Here is a 24,497-nt window from a genome sequence, read left to right as displayed (position 1 = left end):
AACCTTTTCTAGTTCCAGGATATCCTTTTTGTAGTATGGTATCTATCTATCTATCTATCTATCTATCTATCTATCTATCTATCTGTCTGTCTGTCTGTCTGTCTGTCTGTCTGTCTGTCTGTCTGTCTATCTACAGTAGCCATCTACAGTATCTATCTATCTATCTATCTATCTAGACACACATTTATCTCTGTGCTTGCATTGCGTGTGTAAGTCTGGCCGTCTTGCAGTCATCTCTGCAGCGGCCTCTGTGTAGTATCTCTATGGGGCATATTTAGTAATTATCCGATTTTAGACCCAATCCGGGCAGTTCTGCGCATGTGCCGTCTGCTGACCAGTTACATGCGGCGGGCATTGCCTGAAACGGTATTGGAGGACAGTTTTGTAGGATGCAGCCTATAGGCTACAGCGCCTGATGCCATCTTCCAGTGCTTCACATTCCAGAGCTTCATGGTCCCTGTACAAACCTATAGAGCTGCGGCTGCTGCCAGATATGGACAACGATATGGACAACTGCAATAGTTATAGGAAATATCTGCTGCTGTCCCTGCTGCTTATTACATTGGCGTGTTAATGTGTGCTGGTATTGGTGGAAGCTGTATCACTTTGTATCCTGTCTACACTATTTATAATTACCTGTGACAGTAATAGATTTCAGATCCACTGTAAAGTCCCCACTCTGGTTGAAGTCCGACAGTGATGATGCTGTGAGGTTGACCGGATTACCGGAGTCGTTGACAATTATTTGGAAATTGACAATAATGCTCCCAGGTCTCAATGACTGAACCTCGACTGTCAACCTCTCCGGGGGGATATCGTTAGCTAACGACTGTTTCACCTTAAAAGAAATATAGAAAAACATCAGAAAATGATTTTGCCTAGTATAGCGTCAATGTGAGAATAGGTCGGTGGGTCGTAAGAAGACAAGTGGAGGCGTCGCCTGTAGCAGCCAACCAGATTTTAGCTAGCATATTATAAAAATAAGATTTTACTTACCGGTAAATCTATTTCTCGTAGTCCGTAGTGGATGCTGGGGACTCCGTAAGGACCATGGGGAATAGACGGGCTCCGCAGGAGACATGGGCACTTTAAGAAAGAATTTAGATTCTGGTGTGCTCTGGCTCCTCCCTCTATGTCCCTCCTCCAGACCTCAGTGAGAGAAACTGTGCCCGGAAGAGCTGACAGTACAAGGAAAGGATTTTGGGAATCCAGGGTAAGACTCATACCAGCCACACCAATCACACCGTATAACTTGTGATAACTTTACCCAGTTAACAGTATGAACAATAACAGAGCATCAGATAAACCCTGATGCAACAATAACATAACCCTTATTTAAGCAATAACTATATACAAGCATTGCAGAAGAAGTCCGCACTTGGGACGGGCGCCCAGCATCCACTACGGACTACGAGAAATAGATTTACCGGTAAGTAAAATCTTATTTTCTCTAACGTCCTAGTGGATGCTGGGGACTCCGTAAGGACCATGGGGATTATACCAAAGCTCCCAAACGGGCGGGAGAGTGCGGATGACTCTGCAGCACCGAATGAGCAGACACAAGGTCCTCCTCAGCCAGGGTATCAAACTTGTAGAACTTTGCAAAGGTGTTTGAACCTGACCAAGTAGCCGCTCAGCAAAGCTGTAATGCCGATACCCCTCAGGCAGCCGCCCAAGAAGAGCCCACCTTCCTTGTGGAATGGGCCTTAACTGATTTAGGCAGCGGCAACCCAGCTGCAGAATGAGCCTGCTGAATCATGTTACAGATCCAGCGAGCAATAGTTTGCTTTGAAGCAGGCGCCCCAAGCTTGTTGGAAGCATACAGGATAAACAACGATTCTGTTTTCCTGACCTTAGCCGTTCTGGCTACATAAACCTTCAAAGCCCTGACCACATCCAATGACTCGGAATCCTCCAAGTCAGTAGTAGCCACAGGCACCACAATAGATTGGCTTACATGAAAGGATGAAACCACTTTCAGCAGAAATTGTGGGCGGGTCCGCAATTCTGCTCTATCCGCATGGAAAACCAGATAAGGGCTTTTATATGACAAAGCCGCCAATTCTGACACACGCCTAGCCGAAGCCAAGGCTAAAAGCATGACCACCTTCCACGTGAGATATTTCAATTCCACCATTTTGAGTGGTTCAAACCAGGTGCCACTGGAGGCACAAAAGGGGGCTGAATATGCAGCACTACCTTTACAAACGTCTGAACTTCAGGCAGAGAAGCCAGTTCTTTTTGAAAGAAAATGGATAAGGCCGAAATCTGAACCTCAATGGAACCCAATTTAAGGCCCAGTCACTCCCGACTGTAGGAAGTGAAGGAAACGGCCCAGCTGGAATTCCTCCGTAGGGGCATTCCTGGCCTCACACCAAGTCACATATTTTCGCCATATACGGTGATAATGTTGAGCCGTCACATCCTTTCTAGCCTTTATCAGCGTATCCGGAATGCCTTTTTCTGCTAGGATCCGGCGTTCAACCGCCATGCCGTCAAACGCAGTTGCGGTAAGTCTTGGAACAGACAGGGCCCCTGTTGTAACAAGTCCTGTCTTAGAGGCAGAGGCCACGGGTCCTCTGTGAGCATTTCTTGCAGATCTGGATACCAAGTCCTTCTTGGCCAATCCGGAACAATGAGTATTGTTCTCACTCCTCTTTTTCTTATGATTCTCAGCACCTTGGGTATGAGAGGAAGAGGAGGAAATACATAGACCAACTGGAACACCCACGGTGTCACCAGTGCGTCCACAGCTATCGCCTGAGGGTCTCTTGACCTGGCGCAATATCTCTGTAGCTTTTTGTTGAGGCGGGATGCCATCATGTCCACCTGTGGCAGCTCCTACCGACTTGCAATCTGCGTGAAGACTTCTTGATGAAGTCCCCACTCTCCCGGGTGGAGGTCGTGCCTGCTGAGGAAGTCTGCTTCCCAGTTGTCCACTCCCGGAATGAACACTGCTGACAGTGCGCTTACGTGATTCTCCGCCCAGCAAAGAATTCTGGTGGCTTCTACCATCGCCACCCTGCTCCTTGTGCCGCCTTGGCGGTTTACATGAGCCACTGCGGTGATGTTGTCTGACTGAATCAGAACCGGTTGGTCGCGAAGCAGGGACTCCGCTTGACGTAGGGCGTTGTATATGGCCCTTAGTTCCAGGATGTTGATGTGAAGGCAAGTCTCCTGACTTGACCACAGCCCTTGGAAATTTATTCCCCGAGTGACTGCCCCCCACCCTCGGAGGCTTGCATCCGTGGTCACCAGGACCCAGTCCTGAATGCCGAATCTGCGACCTTCGAGAAGGTGAGCACTCTGCAGCCACCACAGGAGAGACACCCTGGCCCTGGGGGATAGGGTGATTAACCGATGCATCGGAAGATGTGATCCGGACCACTTGTCCAGTAAGTCCCATTGGAAGGTCCTCGCATGGAACCTGCCGAAGGGAATGGCCTCGTATGATGCCACCATCCTTCCCAGGACTCGAGTGCAGTGATGCACTGACACCTGTTTTGGTTTTAATAGATTCCTGACCAGTGTCATGAGCTCCTGAGCTCTCTCTATCGGGAGATAAACCCTTTTCTGGTCTGTGTCTAGGATCATGCCTAGGAGAGGCAGATGAGCTGTAGGAACCAACTGCGACTTTGGAATATATAGAATTCAGCCGTGTTGCCGTTACACTTCCAGAGAAAGTGATACGCTGTTCAGCAACTGCTCTCTTGATCTCGCTTTTATGAGGAGATCGTCCAAGTACGGAACAATAGTGACACCTTGCTTCCGCAGGAGCACCATCATTTCCGCCATTACCTTGGTGAATATTCTCGGGGCCGTGGAGAGACCAAACGGCAACGTCTGAAATTGGTAATGACAATCCCATACCGCAATTCTGAGGTACGCCTTATGAGGTGGATAAATGGGGACATGAAGGTATGCATCCTTTATGTCCAGAGTCACCATAAAATCTCCCCCTTTCAGGCTTGCAATGACCGCTCTTAGCGATTCCATCTTGAACTTGAACCTTTTCAGCTATATGTTCAGGGATTTTAAATTCAATATGGGTCTGACCGAACCGTCCGGTTTCGGGACTACAACATGGTCGAATAATAACCCCCTCCTTGTTGAAGGAGGGGAACCTTGACCACCACCAGTTGAAGATACAATTTGTGAATTGCAGTTAACACTGTTTCCCTCTCGTGGGGGGAAGCCGGCAGGGCCGTCGGTGAGGGGGCATCTCCTCAAAGTCCAGCTTGTATCCCTGAGACACAATATCTATTGCCCAGGGATCTAACAGGGAGTGAACCCACTTGTGGCTGAACTTACGAAGGCGTGCCCCCCACCGGGCCTAGCTCCGCCTGTGGAGCCCCAGCGACATGCAGTGGATTTTGTAGAGGCCGGGGAGGACTTCTGTTCCTGGGAACTAGCTGTGTTGTGCAGCTTCTTTCCTCTGCCCCTGCCTCTGGCAAGAAAGGACGCACCTCGGACTTTCTTGTTTCTTTGTTCGAAAGGCTGCATTTGATAATGTCGTGCTTTCCTAGGCTGTGCAGGAATATAAGGCAAAATATCAGAATTACCAGCTATAGCTGTGGAGACCAGGTCCGAGAACCCTTCTCCACACAATCCTCAGCCTTCCATATGCCTCTTAAGTCGGCATCATCTGTCCATTGCATATTCTACAGGACACGTCAAGCAGAAATCGACATAGCTTTGACTCTAGGACCCAGTAGACTCATGTCTCTCTGGGCATGTTTTATATATATATATCTCTTAAGACAGCATCTTTAATATATATATCTCTATATATACATACATACATATATATATATATATATATATATACATACTAGGGTCTCAATCTCTGCTGATAAGGTACCTGTCCACGCTGCCACAGCGCTATAAACCCATGCCGACACAATCGCCGCTCTGAGTAGTGTACCAGAATGTGCACGCTATCTGCAGGATCCCTGAGGATAGCTGTTACGTCAGGGCTACCTTTTGGGCAAACGTGACACCCTAGGGGAAGATTCCCATCGTATCCTGGCCCTAGTAGGGAAAGGATACCTGAGAATTCTTTGTGGAAAACTGCAGTCTCTTGTCTGGAGATTCCCGCTCTTTTTCATCATGAGAGGAGGGAAATTTACCTCAGCTTTCTTCCCCTTAAACATGTGTACCCTCGTGTCAGGGACAGATGAGTCATCAGTGATATGCAAATCATCTTTTATTACAATAATCATATATTGAATACTTTTCTGCCATTTTGGCTGTAACTTTGCATTATCGTAGTAGACACTGGAGTCAGACTCCGTGTCGATATCAGTGTCTATTATTTTGGATAGTGAGCATTGAGAGACTCTGAAGGTCTCTGCGACATAGGGACAGATATGGGTAGATTCCCTGTCTGTTCTCTAATCTTTTGTGCAATAAATTCACCTTAGCACTTAATTACACATATCCAAACAGGTGTCGGCGTTGTCGACGGAGACACCCTCTCACACACATATTTGCTCCATCTCCTCCTTAGGGGAGCCTTTTACCTCAGACATGTCGAAACACACGTACCGACGCACCACACACTCAGGGAATGCTCATCTGAAGACAATTCCCCCATAAGGCCCTTTGGAGAGACAGAGAGAGAGTATGCCAGCACACACCCCAGCGCTATTAACCCAGGAATAACACAGTAACTTAATGTTAACCCAGTAGCTGCTGTTTATATTGATTTTTGCGCCTAATTATGTGCCCCCCCTCTCTTTTTACCCTCTTCTACCGTGTAACTGCAGGGGAGAGGCTGGGGAGCTTCCTCTCAGCGGTGCTGTGGAGAAAAAACATGGCGCTGGTGAGTGCTGAGGAAGAAGCCCCGCCCCCTCGACGGCGGGCTTCTGTCCCGCTTTCATGTACAATTTTTGGCGGGGGCTCATACATATATACAGTGCCCAACTGTATATATGCAAACTTTTGCCAAAGAGGTCTCTAATTGCTGCCCAGGGTGCCCCCCCCTGGGCCCTGCACCCTTACAGTGATTGGAGTATGTGGGTGTAGTGTGGGAACAATGGCGCACAGATGCAGTGCTGTGCGCTACCTCAGTGAAGACTGGAGTCTTCTGCCGCCAATTTCGAAGTCTTCTTGCTTCTTTCACCCGGCTTCTGTCTTCCGGCTCTACGAGGGGGGCGGCGGCGTGGCTCCGGGAGGTCGGACAACGAGGGTGAGATCCTGTGTACGATCCCTCTGGAGCTAATGGTGTCCAGTAGCCTAAGAAGCAGAACCTATCTTCAGAGAGTAGGGCTGCTTCTCTCCCCTCAGTCCCACGATGCAGGGAGTCTGTTGCCAGCAGAGCTCCCTGAAAATAAAAAAACCTAACAAAATACTTTCTTATAGCAAGCTCAGGAGAGCTCACTAAACAGCACCCAGCTCGTCCGGGCACAGATTCAAACTGAGGTCTGGAGGAGGGACATAGAGGGAGGAGCCAGAGCACACCAGAATCTAAATTCTTTCTTTAAGTGCCCATGTCTCCTGCGGAGTCCGTCTATTCCCCATGGTCCTTACGGAGTCCCCAGCATCCACTAGGACGTTAGAGAAATGTAATAGATAAATGACAGCTAAAATTTGATTGGTTGCTATGGGCTACAGCTTCATTTATCCTCTTTAGAAGGTTTGATAAATCTCCTACATCCTCCTACATGGCTTGGTTACCAAATGGTATTTATTAAATGGGGATGGGGGGGTGGGAGGGGGATAGTGGTTGGGTTCTGGTATAAACATGAAATCCTATGGACTGTGTACCACCTGAATGAACATTAGGATAGTTGGTAGGAGACTAGGATGCTAACTAGGGTGGTCATTCCGAGTTGATCGCTAGCCAAAAATGTTCGCTGCGCTGCGATTAAGTAAAAAACCAGCACATCTGCGCATGCGTATGTTGCGCAGTGCGCACGCGCGATGTACTTTCACAACAGCCGATGTATTTTTACACAAGGTCTAGCGAAGCTTTTCAGTCGCAATGGCTGCCACAGAGTGATTGACATAAAGGGGGCGCTTCTGGGTGTCAACTGACCGTTTTCAGGGAGTGTTCGAAACAACGCAGGCGTGCCAGGAAAAATGCAGTCTGAACTGATCGCAAGTGCTGAGTAGGTCTGGAGCTAAAACTGCACAATTTTTTTTTTGTAGCCGCTCTGCGATCCTTTAGTTCGCACTTCTACTAAGCTAAAATACACTCCCAGAGGGCAGCGGTTTAGCGTTTGCACGACTGCTAAAAACAGCTAGCGAGCGATCAACTCGGAATGACCTCCTAGGCCAGGAGAATCAACGAGTGGGATTGCAAAAATAGCACACAAATACAAATTTTGTAAAACAGACTCTTTGTTCTGCTAAAATTAATTATCTCCAGGTGAGCAACACAAATCCCGAGCAAATGAGAAAATGTGGAAGAGACAAACAACAGACATAAAATGCTGCTACAAGATAGACTTTTTGGGTTGAAAAATAACTTTTTGCTGTTTTTCTTTATGCAAAAACATCAGTTTAGCAATTTAACAAAGTATAAACAATGTAACCAAATTTTGGTTTAATCTTTAATTGCTTTAACAAACAACAGCAGCCAAAACAGCATCTTTGAGGAACACAAAAACTGACTTCAACAACCTGTATGAACCCGTGTGGGCCCCATTTAATAACAAGACTTATTACCAGCGACATATTTTGTTTAGTATAGCAGTGATACTGACTACTTTATGCTGTTGGTATTTATAATTACTGACCCCTCCATCAAATCTCCAGCGATGTCATCCTCCTCAGCCTTGCCCTCCACGCTATTGTTGGCAGCCTATCACTCCTAGCGATGGTCAGCTGCGTCATGTGCATAGGCAATGACCAGTCTGCACATACATATGACACTTTCACCCAACAGGGACTCGGCAATGTCTGGAAAGATTCACTGAAGCCAAAAAGGCTGTTGCTGGATCATATCGCTATCGCCATCTGTAGATTGGGGTCTTTGTTTGATTTACCAGGTTTATCAGTGCTGCTGCATGGTGATTCATGTATCCATTGGTGTCTGCAATATGTCTGAGCACATGTGTAAACAAACAAGCTTGATGCATGGGCACGGCCATGTTGAATATCCCCATGTGACTCTGCAGGCCAATCCCTGTGCTGCAGCCATGCTCACACAATCGTGGCAGCCTGTGGACTTCCACTGCTGCCTATTTAAACCCTTTCAGGAGAACAGCACATTGCCAGAGCAATGTCTTCCTGACATAGTTCCTGGTCCCCAGGCTTCAGTCATTATTGTGCTATTCCTGTCATTGCTATTGCGCTTCAGTGTCTGACCATCTACAATTTACCACCTGTCTTCTGTATCCTGCTGAGTATTACCTGTGTTCCAGCTTTTCCAGCATTTTTCTGCATTACCGGCATTCCAGAATTTCCTGCTTTACCAGCATTACCTCCAGCACCAGCATATACCACTTATCATCTGTATTCTACCGAGCAGACTCCTGTTATCTACCAGTATGCTGTGTCTGTAGTCCTCAGCAGTCTGCTGCTATCCTGCATTCCTGACCTGCAACTGTTGTACCATCTGCTGCAGTGGTTCCTGAAGATTATCCAGCATTGAGTACATATCTGGACTCTCCGTCTTTCCCTCTGGCTGATTTACACAGGTAAGTGCTGGGGTCTGATCTTTCCTGTTCTGCACTGGGGCAGTTTCTGGGTCTCATTCCAGTTCCATGTCTGGATCAGAGCAGTTCCAGGTGGACAGCTGCAGCAGCTACAATCTTAGAGACATTAGACTCTGATTCTTGATCTGACTTCTGAGTTTCTAGACTCCAGGTTCGGTACTATGAACCTCTGAGCTTCTCCAGTTGTGTTTGTCTGAGTTCCCAGTAGTGGGTCCCAGCCTTTAGATCCTGTTGGGGTGGTACGACCGGACCCAGGCTCTCGCGGCTAGGATTTGAGCTCTGTATCCTGCTCCAACATGCCACTCTGTGTTGTTGCGATTGCCACGGACATCTGAGCTTGTCAGTTCTAGTACATATGTATTCTATGAGCAAGAACTACCTGAGATGTCCATGTTTCATCCGTTACACCCAAGGTTCCTGATATGGATCAACGGAAATCTGAAAACATGATAAATATAACTCACTTTGTTTTAAGTAATCAATGTTGCAGGACGGTGCCCCAAACATGTACTGAGGTTTTGACATGTGGGACAGCAGTGAGCGTACTTACCTTCCAACTGCCCAGTGACCAGGGCAATTCTGTCCCAATAGTGACATCAAGATGGAGCCCTGACTTAGGGACTGTCCCGTATGATCCAGGATTTAAAGAGGTAACTGCTTAACCTAAAAGGTATCTCATGAAATGCGGCATTGAGAAACAGCTGTTCAGGCAAACTCTGCAAAGGGACTGCGTTTAACCCTATAATTGTAAGGTTTTAAAGTTAAAGGGAACAGTGCCCGTAATAACCTTATAATGTAAACTAAAGGGTATGTTGTCAAATATATATGTATATATATAATATATATATATATATATATATATATATATATATATATATGTAAGAAGCATGACAAAAATCTGTCCTTCGAATGATATTTTCTTTATTTAATAAAGTTTATAGTAAGAAACCTAACATTGAACAATCCTCCAATCAGTGCAATTCCCCAAAGTATTAACCGTCACAATGTATAACTTTGGTATTATACTGTTGATATTTATCATTTACCGCTGAATCAAATTTCTTCACAAATTCTGTATAATCTGTAGAATTAGGGTTCAGCAGAGACTCTGTCAGGTTCCAGTTCTGGATCTTCAGGGTTCCGTTGAGTATTTTTGCGTCTGTAAAGAGCAGTAAAAATCTGAGATGGACAATGGAGAGGAATATGCAGAATAACTATTTGTGGGACACAAGAGCGTGAAAAGCGGAACACGGCCATTTATAAATATACAGTATAGTCAATTTATTATCTGGAAGGTTTGGGACTTGGACTCCTCCAGATAATGTTATTTTCCATAATTTGAAGCCCTGTATCTTTAATATAACAGATATCATAAAATACATTTAAAAATGTCCCTGGCTGTGACTTTCTGCACCTTTATAAACTGTTTAGCAGTGCTCCTCGCACTTCTCCAGGCCTCCCCATACAAATAGGCCCATCATCAGGACAGCATGATGACAAACATCCATCAGCTGGCCACACGGTTGGCCGTAAATTATTACGTATGTTTTTAGTTTTCTTGTAAATTTATGAAATGTTTCTAATTTTATGTACTTAGGAAGCCAGTGGGGAGATGATTCAGAAGTGGATGCATACAAACCATCGGACGTGAGTGCCGTATGTTTTCTCTCTACGCATGCATCAGATATGAGGGGTCTTGGCCAATGCGGTGAGGGGTGGTCAGAGCCCCTCCTTAGAAAATCTAAAAACCAATATCTAATGTGCGACCGCAGGGCGGGGCACCGGTGTCAAATCCGGTGGGCAGTGGTGGGTGCGATCTCCACCTCCCTCCCCCCCAACCCTTTCCCAGCACATAGTATCCAGCCCAGCACCCAGCAGCTTCTGGTGTCTGCTGGGCCTGTGGAAAGAGGCTGCTGCAGAAGCAGTCACCCCTCTCTCTCCCTGCTCAAAGTGCCACTGTCTGCAATGGGAAAGGTGGTCAGCAGGTCTCGGGCCCCTCCACAGGCCCAGGAAAAGAGTACCCGCCCACTCCTACCAACTGTGGTTACTGCCAGTGGACGCAGATTGGAAATACAAGGAGATCCTGGGACAACAACAGCCAATTCATCTTGCCCTGTAGTGTGGTTGGGGAAGGATTCATTCAGAATATTTAAGACCAAATTTATACATTAAAAAGTGCAGCATTCTACAGCCAGGTGAAGAAGCAAAATAGTTAGTGGTGCAGTTTTTGCTTAATACTATGCCCTCTAGTGGCAGAAAGAGAGCATTGCTATCTGTGGCTATTGCATGCTTATTATAATAGGTATCCGGACTCTGGGTCCACACCACTTAGGTCGACACCCATTGGTCGACAGTGAATAGATCGACACTAGAAATAGGTCAACCCGACCATTAAGGCAACATGAACAAGGTCGACGTGAGTTTTTCAAAAAAAATTCATTTCTTGAAGTTTTTCATACTTTACGATCCACATGGGCTACAATTGGGAATGGTAACCTGTGCCGATCACATCAGTAGCGGAGCGAGGCACCTTGCCAAAGCTTGCAAGCCACGCGAGGGGACACGGTGCACTAATCAGGGTTCCCGGTCACTTTACGAAGAAAACGAATTAAAAAAATGAACAAATCATGTCGACTTTGTTCACGTCGACCTAATGGCCGTGTCGACCTATTTCTAGTGTTGCCATAGCCACTGTCGACCAATAGGTGTCGATGTAATGGGTGTCGACCTAGACACTGTCGACCCTGAGTCCCATACCCATTATGATATATGACCTGCATCGATTATATGTGGCAGTATGATTGTTACTTTGTTTTTTTTTTTTTATGGATGTTTCGTTGGTCTTATTAATCTGTGTTTTTGTTGACTTTTTAGCCTCTGCGCTCGTTTCTGTCAAACAGTTTATATAAAATTTATTTCAAAGTAAAAAAAAAGATAGTTTACCTGTTTTTACTCTTTCCTGCCATGTCTGCTCCAATCCGTCGCAGTCGCGGAACGTGACGCGCACAAAGTATAATTCCCCTGCATTGAGCCCACTTATGTTCAGACATGTGCCAGAGACTGTATTATTCCAGTGATATCCCTTTGATGAACCAATTTCTATGTTATACATGTAATTGTCCGGGCAATCGGTATTCCAGTGTATCTGAAACCCACTGCCAGTCACATTAGTGACAGTGAGGTGGCGAAAGGTGGCGCAATCTATGGTGAGATGGAGAAAAAACATTAGCAATGAACATACCAATAAGAAGTACAAACCAATACTTAAACAAGGGGCTCTACTGATAAATGGAACCTAAAATATACTGTATATGGATTGTGTCATTCAAGAATAAAACATTAGCGTGGGCATGACAAACAATCGCAGACCAGTGGAGTTATGTGTATCACTGTGTAGTACATAGGGCAGCGCCTGATAAACATTTGCAGGTCTTTGCAATACTTTACGTAGAAAAATCCACAATTATCAAGGAATACCCTAATTTTGTCCAACTTGTCTCATTGGTGGGTGCAACCTGCCCAGGCCATTCTCAAGAGCTGCAAACCGCTCCACCAGTTTGCCAAATCCACGCCCATTCCCGACAGAACACACCTAATTTGCCAGTGGCAGGACTACTGCACAGGATCCCATGTTGGCTGTGCGATGCTAATCAGTCAGCACACATAGGGGGTCATTCCAAGATGATCGTAGCTGTGCTAAATTTAGCACAGCTACGATCATTCACACTGACATGCGGGGGGACGCCCAGCACAGGGCTCTCCCGCCCCGCATGTCAGTGCCACCCCCCTCCCCCCCGTAGAAGTGCAAAGGCATCGCACAGCGTCACGCAGCCGCCTTGGCCTGCCCCCCGGACCGCGCCCACGAAACGGCGGCCAAATGACGATTTGGGTTGATGTTTATTGTTTTTTTACATTTTTGCCGAAGTTGGGTTGATTTTGTTTCTATCGATTTTGTGTTTCAGGGTCTAAATCACACATTTACTAACAGATGTTTTCTGACATCCTTTTTAAAAATATATGTAAAAAAAATAATCTGCTGCTAAATGTGGGATTTAGGAGTATATTTATTAAAAATCGATATGGGTTGATTTTGTATTTCAGGGTCTAAAGGCCACATTTACTAACAGATGATTTTTTTTTTTTTTTAATTCAACTATGTCAAAAATCATCTGTTAGTAAATGTGTGATTTAGACCCTGAAACACGCAATTGATCAAAAACAATCGACCCAACATTGACCAAAATTGACTTTTACTAAAGATATACCCCATGGCGGCCTGGTGATTTGGTGCTCCCTATCTGAATTTTGGATTACACTGCAGCCCCACCTCTGGAACCACAAATTATCCTGTGGACTGGGACTAACATTGACATTATATGGTCCTAAATCCATGAGGTATCCTATACACACTTCTGTGGACACTGGCATCATTATTGATTGTATGTTGAATGCATACATTTTATCTGTAGTTAATTAATAAATTATTAATCTTTTAATACCAAGCCGTATCTAGTAGAGATGAGCGGGGAACTGTATCTGCTGTATCTGAAAGAGGTGCTGTATCTGAAAAGGGTGCTCTCTCTGTCTGCTGTATCTGAAAGGGGTGCTCTCTCCACCTGCTGTATCTGAAAGGGGTGCTCTCTCTGTCTACTGTATCTGAAAGGGGTGCTCTCTCCACCTGCTGTATCTGAAAGGGGTGCTCTCTCCACCTGCTGTATCTGAAAGGGGAGCTCTCTCTGTCTGCTGTATCTGAAAGGGGAGCTCTCTCTGTCTGCTGTATCTGAAAGGGGTGCTCTCTCCACCTGCTGTATCTGAAAGGGGTGCTCTCTCTGTCTGCTGTATCTGAAAGGGGTGCTCTCTCTGTCTGTTGTATCTGAAAGGGGTGCTCTCTCTGTCTGCTGTATCTGAAAGGGGTGCTCTCTCTGCTGTATCTGAAAGGCGTGCTCTCTGTCTGCTGTATCTGAAAGGGCTGCTCTCTCTCTGTCTGCTGTATCTGAAAAGGGGTGCTCTCTCTGCTATATCTGAAAAAGGGGTGCTTTCTCTGTGGTACCTGAAAAAGAACTGCTTTTTCTGTCTGCTGTATCTGAAAAAGGGGTGCTCTGACTGCTGTATCTGAAAAAGGGGTGCTCTCTCTGTCTGCTGTATCTGAAAAAGGGGTGCTCTTTCTGTTAGCTGTATCTGAAAGGGGTGCTCTCTCTGTCAGCTCTATCTGAAAAAGGGGTGCTCTCTGTCTGCTGTATTTGAAAAGGGTGCTCTCTCTCTTTGTCAGCTGTATCTGAAAAAGGGGTGCTCTGTCTGCTGTATCTGAAAGTGGTGACCTGTTCGTCCATCCAGGGGCTCTGCCGCAGTGTAAAATTAAAATAATAAAAGCTAAAAAACAAAAAAAAGCCTAAAATTATAATTCTAAAAAAATATATTTTTTTTTGTTTGTGCTGTACCCCTGTGTACTATACAATTTTTATTTTATTTTCACAAGTACTGTGACACTGCCAGTCAGACCGCAGTATATTATTTCCTATTCATAAACGTATTGTGCGACGCTGTCGGTGATGTAAACCGCAGTGTTTAATTATTTATTATATACATTTCTGACTCATTTGTGCGAGGCTGTCGGTTAAGTCAACCGCAGTGTGTAATTATTTATTATATACATTTCTAACTCATTTGTGCGACGCTGTCGGTGAAATCAACCGCAGTACATAATTATTTTTTATATATATTTCTGACTCATTTGTGCGACGCTGTCGGTGAAAGTCAATCCCACTTTGTGTTCATAGAAATGGAAGCTACTACTAGTGCTGAAGCTGCTGCCACTAGTCATGACATTGACAATGCAAGTCCATCAACGTCATCTGCTAGGGAAGATGCCCAGGGGCATAGAGGTTATGTAAAATAATTTAAACTTAGAGTGGTAAAGAAAAAAAAGAAAAAGGAAAGCTGCAGAGGCAGTAAGACAAACTACGCAATAAGAATCAGAACCATCAGACATTCTTGAGGAACGTTTAGGAGTGTCCATGTCAGCTGACATTTCTCACACTGTCCTAATAAAGAAGCCTCTTTCACCTCCTTCCACCATTTCTGAACCATCTGCACATGTGAGGAGCAGCACAAGTAAAGATGGTGATAAATCTGATGAGGAGGACAAAATACAAATTGAGGATTCGTCTGTGGAAGTGGGACAGGATGAGGGGGATATGTGTGTACTATCTGACAGCGAGGATGTTGATGATAATGTTTTATTTATTTTTATTTATTTATTATTTATTAACAGTTTCTTATATAGCGCAGCATATTCCGTTGCGCTTTACAATTAGAACAACAGTAATTGAACAAAACTGGGTAAAAACAGACAGACATAGGTAGGAAGGCCCTGCTCGCAATAATGTTGATGATGATGTTGTTTGTGTAAGTCAGCCACCGGTGGCTGCAGTTTTTGACCGTGATAAAAAGAAAGCCATTGCGATGCCTGGGCATAAGACCAAAAAAGTCACCTCTTGGGTGTATGATTATTTTTACCCCAATCCTGACAATGTTTATGAAAGCATCTGCTCCATTTGTGAGGCCAAATTTAGTAGAGGTGGGAATGTTAGCTATCTAGGCACCTCCTCCATGTTACGTCATTTGCGGCGAAGACATTAAATTTATTGTACAAGATTTTAATGTAATTAACACCCTCATCATCAATGTCCTCAGAGCAATTACTTAATGGAGGAAGTCCTTCAAAAAAAAATTTTGTGTGGCCCCAAACAAACCATTCATTTCAGCCACAAGTGACGGTCCTTGTTGCTGAAATGATTGGTTTGTTAAACTGTGCATGTCCTGTTTAATATACAACATAAGGGAGGGTAGGAGGGCCCATGGACAATTCCATCTTGAACCTTATTTCTTTGCATTATGTGCTCTTTGGAGCATTTTTTGGGCATAGTTTATAAAACTGCCATCCTGTCTGCCACTGCAGTGCCACTCCTAGATGTGACAGGTGTTTGTGCCGCCCACTTCTGTCGCTCAGCTACTTCGGTGTAACCTTTTGGCCTAAACTGGGTAAAAACAATATTGCAAGCTGTGAGGTGTTCAAAATAGACTGGAAATGAGTGGAAATGAATGTTATACCCCGTTCACACTGCACAAAAAAATCAATATTTTGCCGGGTCGACACGGGTCACTGTGCAGTGTAAACGGGTCACTGCTGAATTCCTGGGTCGCCTGACCTGGTAATTCAACCCAGGAATAAAGAAGGGTAATGACCGGGCAGGCGCAGTGTGAACGGTTTACCAGGTCGATGCGACCTGGCACCTGTTCACAGCATAGGGAGAGGCGGCGCGGAGATGATGCCATCTCCAGTGCTGCCTCCGCCCCTGATACCACCTCTGGCCCCACCCCTAGATGGCAACATGACCTGGCATATTGACGGGTCGGGAAGCCACCTCGTTCACATTGCTCAGGTCCAATGCCGGGTCACACCCGGGAAGGACCCATATCCAATTTCCGGGGTGTGACCCAGTAATGGCAATGTGAACGGGGTATTATTGAGGTTAATAATACAGTAGGAACAAAAACACCCCCAAATTCTGTGATTTTAGCTGTTTTTATGATTTATTTATTTTTTTTAAATTAGGACCAAAACCAAAATACACAAGGGTGGTTTTGGCAAAACCAATCCACAACCAAAACATGAAAAATACTGAACGAAAACTCGAAAAATGGCCAGGCGCACATCTCTAATATCTAGAAACCTCTGTGCAACAATGTTTTAGATAATTTTACTTGCATATGATATGTTATTATATCGGGCTAGTAGTATCTAATTATATTGACCTAATATTTTATGTAGCGCTGTTCGCCCCCCTTCTCTCTTTCCTTTCATATATATCTTGGTGGCTGGCACCCTCTTTTGGGTGCTGCTTTCTAAGACAGCGTCACTCTGGCCTAATGTTTATCTATAGAATAAGAATGGAGATATACTTACAACAGGAGGGTGCCACTGCTTTACCCTTCGTGGTTGTAGCTGGGAACAGTCTCAGAGAGCCAGGGAAGTGACGTGGATTTGGAGCTGGAACAATATCTACACATGAAGAAGGGGTTATAAGCACTGTAATGACACAACTCATTACATTAATAACTGGACATAGATAATACTTCCTTTGTCATTGCCTTGTGGTGTATGAGTCTTGTGGTGTATGAGTCTTGTGGTGTATGAGTCTTGTGGTGGATGAGTCTTGTGATGGATGAGTCTTGAGATGGATGAGTCTTGTGGTGTATGAGTATTGTGGTGTATGAGTCTTGTGATGAATGAGTCTTGTGAGTTGTGATGGATGTGTCTTGTGGTGTATGAGTCTTGTGATGGATGAGTCTTGTGATGAATGAGTCTTGTGATGAATTAGTTTTGTGATGGATGAGTCTTGTGGTGTATGAGTCTTGTGGTGTATGAGTCTTGTGGTGTATGAGTCTTGTGATGGATGAGTCTTGTGATGAATGAGTCTTGTGATGGATGAGTCTTATGGTGGATGTCATCAGCATATTTAGTACATAAATGTTACATTTGTAACATTAGAACTAATAGCCGTTACCTGGTCTGGTTGGAGGTGATTTGGTAGAGTTTGGTTGGTGCTCACTGCTGCAGTTGTAGGAACCTGGTGGGCAGCCGCCTGGATCCGGGTACATTTGAGAATTCACATCTAACAAGACAAAACCTCATAACTGCCCATTCCCTCTTATACCACTATACATTGCAATAACAAAGGTCAAAAATGTATTATTTAGACATGACCAATCTATATCCAGCTCTCCGGAACACCCCCCAAGAGATCCTAATCTATATTAGGTCAGTGAGTTGCGCTATTGTAACGGATTCTCTGTAGATTTCAGTGATGTCCATTTCTACAGAATAAAGCCACTAACATTCAGGCAGATTATAGGAAATTGTGGAGTATGCCATGTCATAACTGTCTGGGGAAACACCTCTTGGGGCAATTATTTACCCCCAGAAGACAATGTAGCCCTGCTGCGCATTTGTGGATGAGGGAATGCTCCTTATAGAAGGTAATGGGGATGATTCTGAGATGAATTTATGCAGGGATAGATCTTTCTTCCCTGGGACGGATTGGGATGGAAAAGCGGCCCAGGAAATTTATGGAAGCAGAGCAGTGATCTGATGAGGGGGTGGGGTCTGTAGAGGGGGGGCAGGATCCCTCCTCATAGGGCCTTATTGTACACAATTGCAGCCTTCCTTGCATGTTATGCTGACGTTAGTGTCTGAGACCAGGGGCAGATTGGGACCTAAAAGTGGCCCTGTAACATTGTGTAGAAGTGGCCCGACATGGGCAGCACAAGAGGTATAACATACCGTGTAGCCATGGCAGCATCACTGGATGGCAGAGTCGCTGTACTGCAGAGGTGGAGTAGCAGAATAAATGGCGGCAATGCAGTGTACTGAGTGCGGTGAGTTGCCTGTCATGTGGGGGTGGGGGCACATGACAACAAAACAGGCCCCACAGACACGTTGGCCTACCAGGATTCTTCCTGGTGAGCCCTGTGGCCAATCTGCCCCTGTTTTTTCCTGTATTCTAAAGGCTTACTGCCGGAGAAATTTGCTGGGCTTGCTATTTGCTTTTCCTATTTGAGAAGGACAGCGGCTGTACAATTACTGCAGTTCTCATACCTATTACCATATAACAGTGCGGCGGTAGCACCAGTAAATTATAAGGTAAATTTATTTATTTACAGCAGTTTTACTTATCAGAACAGCGTCAAAGGTTTTTTTTTTTTTTTTTTATTGTTACATATCGCACATGATTTAAAAAAATGTAACATTTTAGTACGCTGTTCCTTTACGCTATTACCGGCTATCTGTATGTCGATCACTTCTGGTAAACGAGTCACGATTCTGCTCAGCATCGATGTAATGTCCGGCAGTGAATGCGACTCGTTCAGTCCAATGAGGATGTGGGAAAGGACGGAGAAGGCCCCTGCAGGCCTGGTAGAGATGTGGTAAACCGCTGCCTCTAGTGGCCACAGCTCTCCAGTTACCTGCAACAAGTAGACATGTCATTCACTCACCTTAAATTGCACTAGGCCAGAGATAAGAATTCTAAATAGGATTACCGTAATATCCCTTTAATCCCGGACACCTATGATTTACACAAATTCTGTGGCTTATTAAAACCAGATGAAATGCAGACCTGAAGTTAGCCAGCCACGTCACCTGTGTAATTCATATGTTGTCCAGGATTATAGGTGACATACAGTGAGCTTCTAGTACACACCAAGAAGAGTTAATAGAATAATAATAATGTTTATGTATTATGATATCATGTTTTAAATACATAGTCTTTTTAAAAAGAGATTAGGTGTAATGGCATTCTTGGTGCATGGTGGGTTACAATGCTGGAACATCTAGCTCTTCTACAGACCATTGAGTGTAGCAATCTTGTGTGATTGACGAAGCCCGCATCTAATCGAATCAATTCATCAAAGGCCATTTTTATACTGATTGTTCCGTTGTACCAGTACATTGTATTCCCGCCCGGAGCTGCATGAAACACAGAAAAGATGTTCACGGTTAGTGTCGAATTAATCATTACAATTAAGGTCTCAGCCTCTGCTCCCAGGGAGCGTGAAGATCAGATAAATGGTGTAGTAAGGAACATCACCAAGAGATGTCACTGAGGCTCTATAAACTATATAGGACTGAAACTGAATGAATGACATGGATATAACATCATTTTAAAGCTCGGATGGGTGACACAGTTTCACCAACAGGAAGAGTGAATATGGGGAGATGGACAACATGAACGCAAGGCATGAGTAGCGTCAATGGGGAGGCACAAGCTTCATCAATGATGAGGCATGAGCTACTTCATTAGTAAGACATGAGAAACATCATTGGTGAAGGATGAGCAACATCATTAGAGATCCCTGAGCAATGTTAATAGAGATACAGAAGAAACACCTAAAACTCAGACAGAAACATGGCTCTTGAAGACCGGGGGGTGGTGGAAAATTCTGATGTAGACAACCATAGGGCAAACCTAATGAGGCACTGACCTAGAGGTCCCGGAGAAGCACAGAAAGACCCATTGGAAGACATACAGCATTTCTGGAGTCCAGGACAATCATAGTCCAATGTGCACTTGAAGCCCAAATTCTTCTCATTAGCACTGGGACACTTTCCAGGTCTTGAGGTGTATGAGATAGATCTCTCCATAGCTGCAGGTTACAGAAGACAATATTCATTACTAAAGCCCAGATTTATCAAGCCTTGGAGAGTGATAAATAGCACGGTGATAAAGTACCAGCCAATCAGCTCCTAACTGCCATGTTATAGGCTGTTTGAAAAATGACAGTTAGGAGCTGATTGGTTGGTACTTTATCACCATGCAATTTATCACTCTCCAAGGCTTGATAAATCTGGGGCAAAGAGCATAAATAACAACAGATTTACAAACTACACGAGTTTTACCTTAACATGCCCATCGCGGAGACTGTGAGGTAGAATGCTATGGGGCTGCAGTATGCATCAAGCTCCAGAAAGCAAAACTTTCCAGAGCAGGAAAGAGCAAAACTTTCCGGAGCTTGAAAGCAAAACTTTCCAGAACTTTAATGTGATGGGCAGTGCCATCTACAGATGGCGTTGCCTATAGAAGCCTATGAGCTTCTTCACATGATGCGTCCCCAGAGAGAGTTCTGAAAAGAACCCTCTGTCACCCATCCCCCAGCAGCTTGCACGTGTGCAGGTTGACGGCCACGTATGCGCAGGTGAAGTGATGAACCCAGAAGTCCACGCATTGCAAAGAGGAGCTGTCTTTTGCTTAAATCTTCATACATATGGCTTTAATAAACTCGAGTAGGTAAGTGGCAGTATGCATCGCATTCAATTTGTGATGTTTGATACATCCCACCCATTATTATCATCTACATCGGTTTCATTGTTTTCTTTTGGCCTGCAACAGCCTGGTGAATTTGTTCCGGACAGTTGTAGAGCTGGGTACACACCTGAAATATCTGAGCCAGGATCTGACTGATTAGACTATATTCTGGGCTAAGAAATTATCCTGACAACAGTGCCTATTCTATAGCATAGGGCAGTAGCTATAGTGAGTGCAGGGAATGTCATTTCTATGAGGCACAGGGGCTTAGGCGGACAGTCTCCCCCTATACCCACCTCACATCATCAGGGGCTTAGGCAGACAGTCTCCCCTATACCCACCTCACATCATCAGGGGCTTAGGCAGACAGTCTCCCCCTATACCCACCTCACATCATCAGGGGCTTAGGCAGACAGTCTCCCCCTATACCCACCTCACATCATCAGGGGCTTAGGCGGACAGTCTCCCCTATACCCACCTCACATCATCAGGGGCTTAGGCGGACAGTCTCCCCCTATACCCACCTCACATCATCAGGGGCTTAGGCGGACAGTCTCCCCCTATACCCACCTCACATCATCAGGGGCTTAGGCAGACAGTCTCCCCCTATACCCACCTCACATCATCAGGGGCTTAGGCAGACAGTCTCCCCTATACCCACCTCACATCATCAGGGGCTTAGGCAGTTTCCCCTATACCCACCTCACATCATCAGGGGCTTAGGCAGACAGTCTCCCCTATACCCACCTCACATCATCAGGGGCTTAGGCAGACAGTCTCCCCTATACCCACCTCACATCATCAGGGGCTTAGGCAGACAGTCTCCCCCTATACCCACCTCACATCATCAGGGGCTTAGGCAGACAGTCTCCCCCTATACCCACCTCACATCATCAGGGGCTTAGGCAGACAGTCTCCCCTATACCCACCTCACATCATCAGGGGCTTAGGCAGACAGTCTCCCCTATACCCACCTCACATCATCAGGGGCTTAGGCAGACAGTCTCCCCTATACCCACCTCACATCATCAGGGGCTTAGGCAGACAGTCTCCCCTATACCCACCTCACATCATCAGGGGCTTAGGCAGACAGTCTCCCCTATACCCACCTCACATCATCAGGGGCTTAGGCAGACAGTCTCCCCTATACCCACCTCACATCATCAGGGGCTTAGGCGGACAGTCTCCCCCTATACCCACCTCACATCATCAGGGGCTTAGGCAGTTTCCCCTATACCCCCATCATATCATCAGTGCATGTATCAGACACGACTACTATGGGGTTTGCTATTTATACATGTGTTAAGAATATAAAAGCATATGTGTGCAGTGTGTGTGTATAAATATATATATATATATATATATATAATATTTAGGTCTTCATGATGTGAAATATGTCTGTTTCAGTATAACAACTATTTCACTTCTTAATTACGATTACTTTTCTCAGATGGAATAATAGGCCTTATTATTGGTATGTAATTAGATACGTAAAAACTTGACATGATTCAAAAAAATTTATATACAGGTACAAATGTAAATATTCTGCTCATTCTTACAATATGTGTGTGTACAATACATGACCTTATCGCTATTACTCATATTTTATATTATTGTATTTTTTTTTATTACATGTGCGTGTTGTTAGATACAGCTCTACTGCCACCTACTGTCTAAAGTTATAACTACTTCTTTTGTTAAGGAATGTTAGTGACATAAAAAATACGGTGGAGTTCTTGAGCAAAATTTACTAAGCAGCAGGGTTGGTGTCATTTAGAACCGCCCAGAAACCTCCATCAATTGGTGGCTGTTTCAATGTCAATTACTAGCATTTCCTAAAAGTCGGTTTTGATGTCTAAACGCAAACACCCGTCGATCCCCGGCAGTTTTGAAATGACAACCCGCTGTGGTGTGTTCCATTCTATTGAAGCCACTGTGGAAAAGAAGCTAAACAATAGACAAGCGCTGCACAGATCACTATGATCTGCGCAAGCTCCATTATGTTTAAAAATATAGAAATAGTTACAATTTTTAAAAGAAAATGTTTGGGTTTCCTCAGAAATCCACCACCAGCCCTGGACCTACGAGCCTACCCTTTGTGTTAAAAACAGCTATCAATGCAGCTGAACCTCATAAAGGAATTAATGACTGCAGGTTGACTTCTGTGCCGCCTCCAGCTAGTGGCACCTCTAGGCCTCATGTGCCTAGTTGTAAATCCAGCACAAACTTATGCTTAGGACTGCCAAAGGATCCACTGAGCCTGTTACTGAGGGGCCCTTTGAAGAAGCTGTGTCCAGTGGTGCATACCAAACGAGTGTGGCTGTGCCATCTTGGTTGCATGCTTATGCCTCCCTTCATACTCGGGACCCCAGAAAGTACCTGCCCCCTCTCGGTGCCCGTTGTTATGCTCAACCTGCCTAAAATATGTCGCATGGACACAGTCGGACTGGCCCGCAGGGGTACAAGGGAAACCCCAGGTGGGCCCACCTCCTCTTCTAGGGGTCTGGTTCTCTTCTTTCTAGGGGTCCGGTCTGTGCACTTGTATTATACAGCACATTTTAGCTATGTTGCATTATACTGCAACATAAATATGGTTTATTTCAAGCCTCTGTGGAGGCTGGCCACACCTCATCTGGAGACTGGCCACACCCCTAAGTATAGGCCCCTATCACTGTATTCCCCCGATGGGCCCTTCATGCTCCAGGCCGACACTGCACATGGAGACAGTAGGATATTCACGTCTTAAGCGCAAAGTGAGACACAAAGTGAAACAATAAACACTGAATGTTAAAGAGGCTTTAAAAACAACAAAAACTATAATAATAATAATAATAATAATAATAAAATAATGTGATGTTACTTACACATGGCACAGTAATGGCCCACAAGCTCGTACCCTTCACAGCACTGCTTAACAATAGTGGTCTCCGGTACATACATCGTCCGGTATTCGGTTTGGTAAAACGTTCTGGTGCACAACTTCCAGGGGATCCATCCCATGCACAGCACCTTCTCTTCCCGTGGCTTTTGGAAAGCAACCAGTACTGAGACATTTACCGTCACTGACTGGTTGCAGACATGGTAACTTGCAGGAGAAATCATACTGTCTGCACAAAATAAAAGAGGATAAAAGCTGTTTATTGATACCTGGAGTCCTGCGTACAAAACTCTACGTGGCCCATTTATCAACAAGTGATAAAACGCATTGCATATGATAACTGGAGCTTTAGCCAATCAGCTCTCAACTGTCATTTTTCAAACACATGACAGTTTGGAGCTGAACACATGACAGTTGGGAGCTGATTGGCTGAAGCTCCATTTATCATTCACAACGAGTTTTATCACTCATTTATAAATGGGCCCCTACAATAGGTCAGTATCCTGCAGAAACAGGGGTAGATGTATTAGGCCTTGGAGAGAGATAAAGCGGAGAGAGGTAAAGGACCAACCAATCAGCTCCTAGTTGTCATTTTTCAAACACAGTATGCAGGAGTGGCAGTTATGAGCTGATTGGCTCGTACTTTATCTCTCTCCACTTTATCACTTTCCAATGCTTAGTACATCTCCCTCACAATCACAGACCAGGCGGTAACAATGCTAGAGCTCCAAGCGGTCTCCCAACGATTCTATTCAAGTGCCTGGTGGTCACAGAGCACGGAGAGATCTGCAAGTGCTACCACCAACAGTGCAATTCTTGATACTCATGCCGTATGTCCACAAATGGTAATAACACCGTGCCCTGAGGTTGTAGAACTGTGGAGATACATCCAACAAAGCATCAGGAATTAGGGTGACAGAGGTGCTTTACTGTAATGGGATATATCATATTGGGATATACATAGTAACTGAACGGTGGTGGATGTGTTGGCTACAGGACCAAATGCCCACTCTCTGGGATATAAAGTATACGGCTCTCCTAATTTGCTCAAACCCTCTTCTCCTCGCCAGTTCTCCCCTGGCCTAATATATA

At 45.0% G+C, this 24,497-nt stretch overlaps 1 protein-coding gene across 1 annotated transcript in view; it reads right to left on the bottom strand.

The window, feature by feature from the left end:
* Positions 1 to 24,497, bottom strand: part of UMODL1 (uromodulin like 1) — a 105,755-nt gene that overhangs the window by 31,721 nt on the left and 49,537 nt on the right. The window contains exons 2-10 of the mRNA XM_063956687.1: positions 23,392 to 23,634; positions 19,707 to 19,868; positions 19,073 to 19,191; positions 18,503 to 18,689; positions 17,231 to 17,338; positions 16,630 to 16,725; positions 11,607 to 11,864; positions 9,710 to 9,822; positions 637 to 838 (exon numbers count right to left, since the gene is read on the bottom strand). Of these exons, the coding sequence (XP_063812757.1) occupies positions 637 to 838; positions 9,710 to 9,822; positions 11,607 to 11,864; positions 16,630 to 16,725; positions 17,231 to 17,338; positions 18,503 to 18,689; positions 19,073 to 19,191; positions 19,707 to 19,868; positions 23,392 to 23,634 (1,488 nt within the window). The remainder of the gene's footprint in view (positions 1 to 636; positions 839 to 9,709; positions 9,823 to 11,606; positions 11,865 to 16,629; positions 16,726 to 17,230; positions 17,339 to 18,502; positions 18,690 to 19,072; positions 19,192 to 19,706; positions 19,869 to 23,391; positions 23,635 to 24,497) is intronic.

This window comes from Pseudophryne corroboree, chromosome 2 (assembly GCF_028390025.1).
Source record: "Pseudophryne corroboree isolate aPseCor3 chromosome 2, aPseCor3.hap2, whole genome shotgun sequence".
NCBI classification, from domain to species: Eukaryota; Metazoa; Chordata; class Amphibia; order Anura; family Myobatrachidae; genus Pseudophryne; species Pseudophryne corroboree.
Note: the sequence above shows the minus strand (reverse complement) of the source record. Positions and strands in the feature narration are given on the sequence as shown.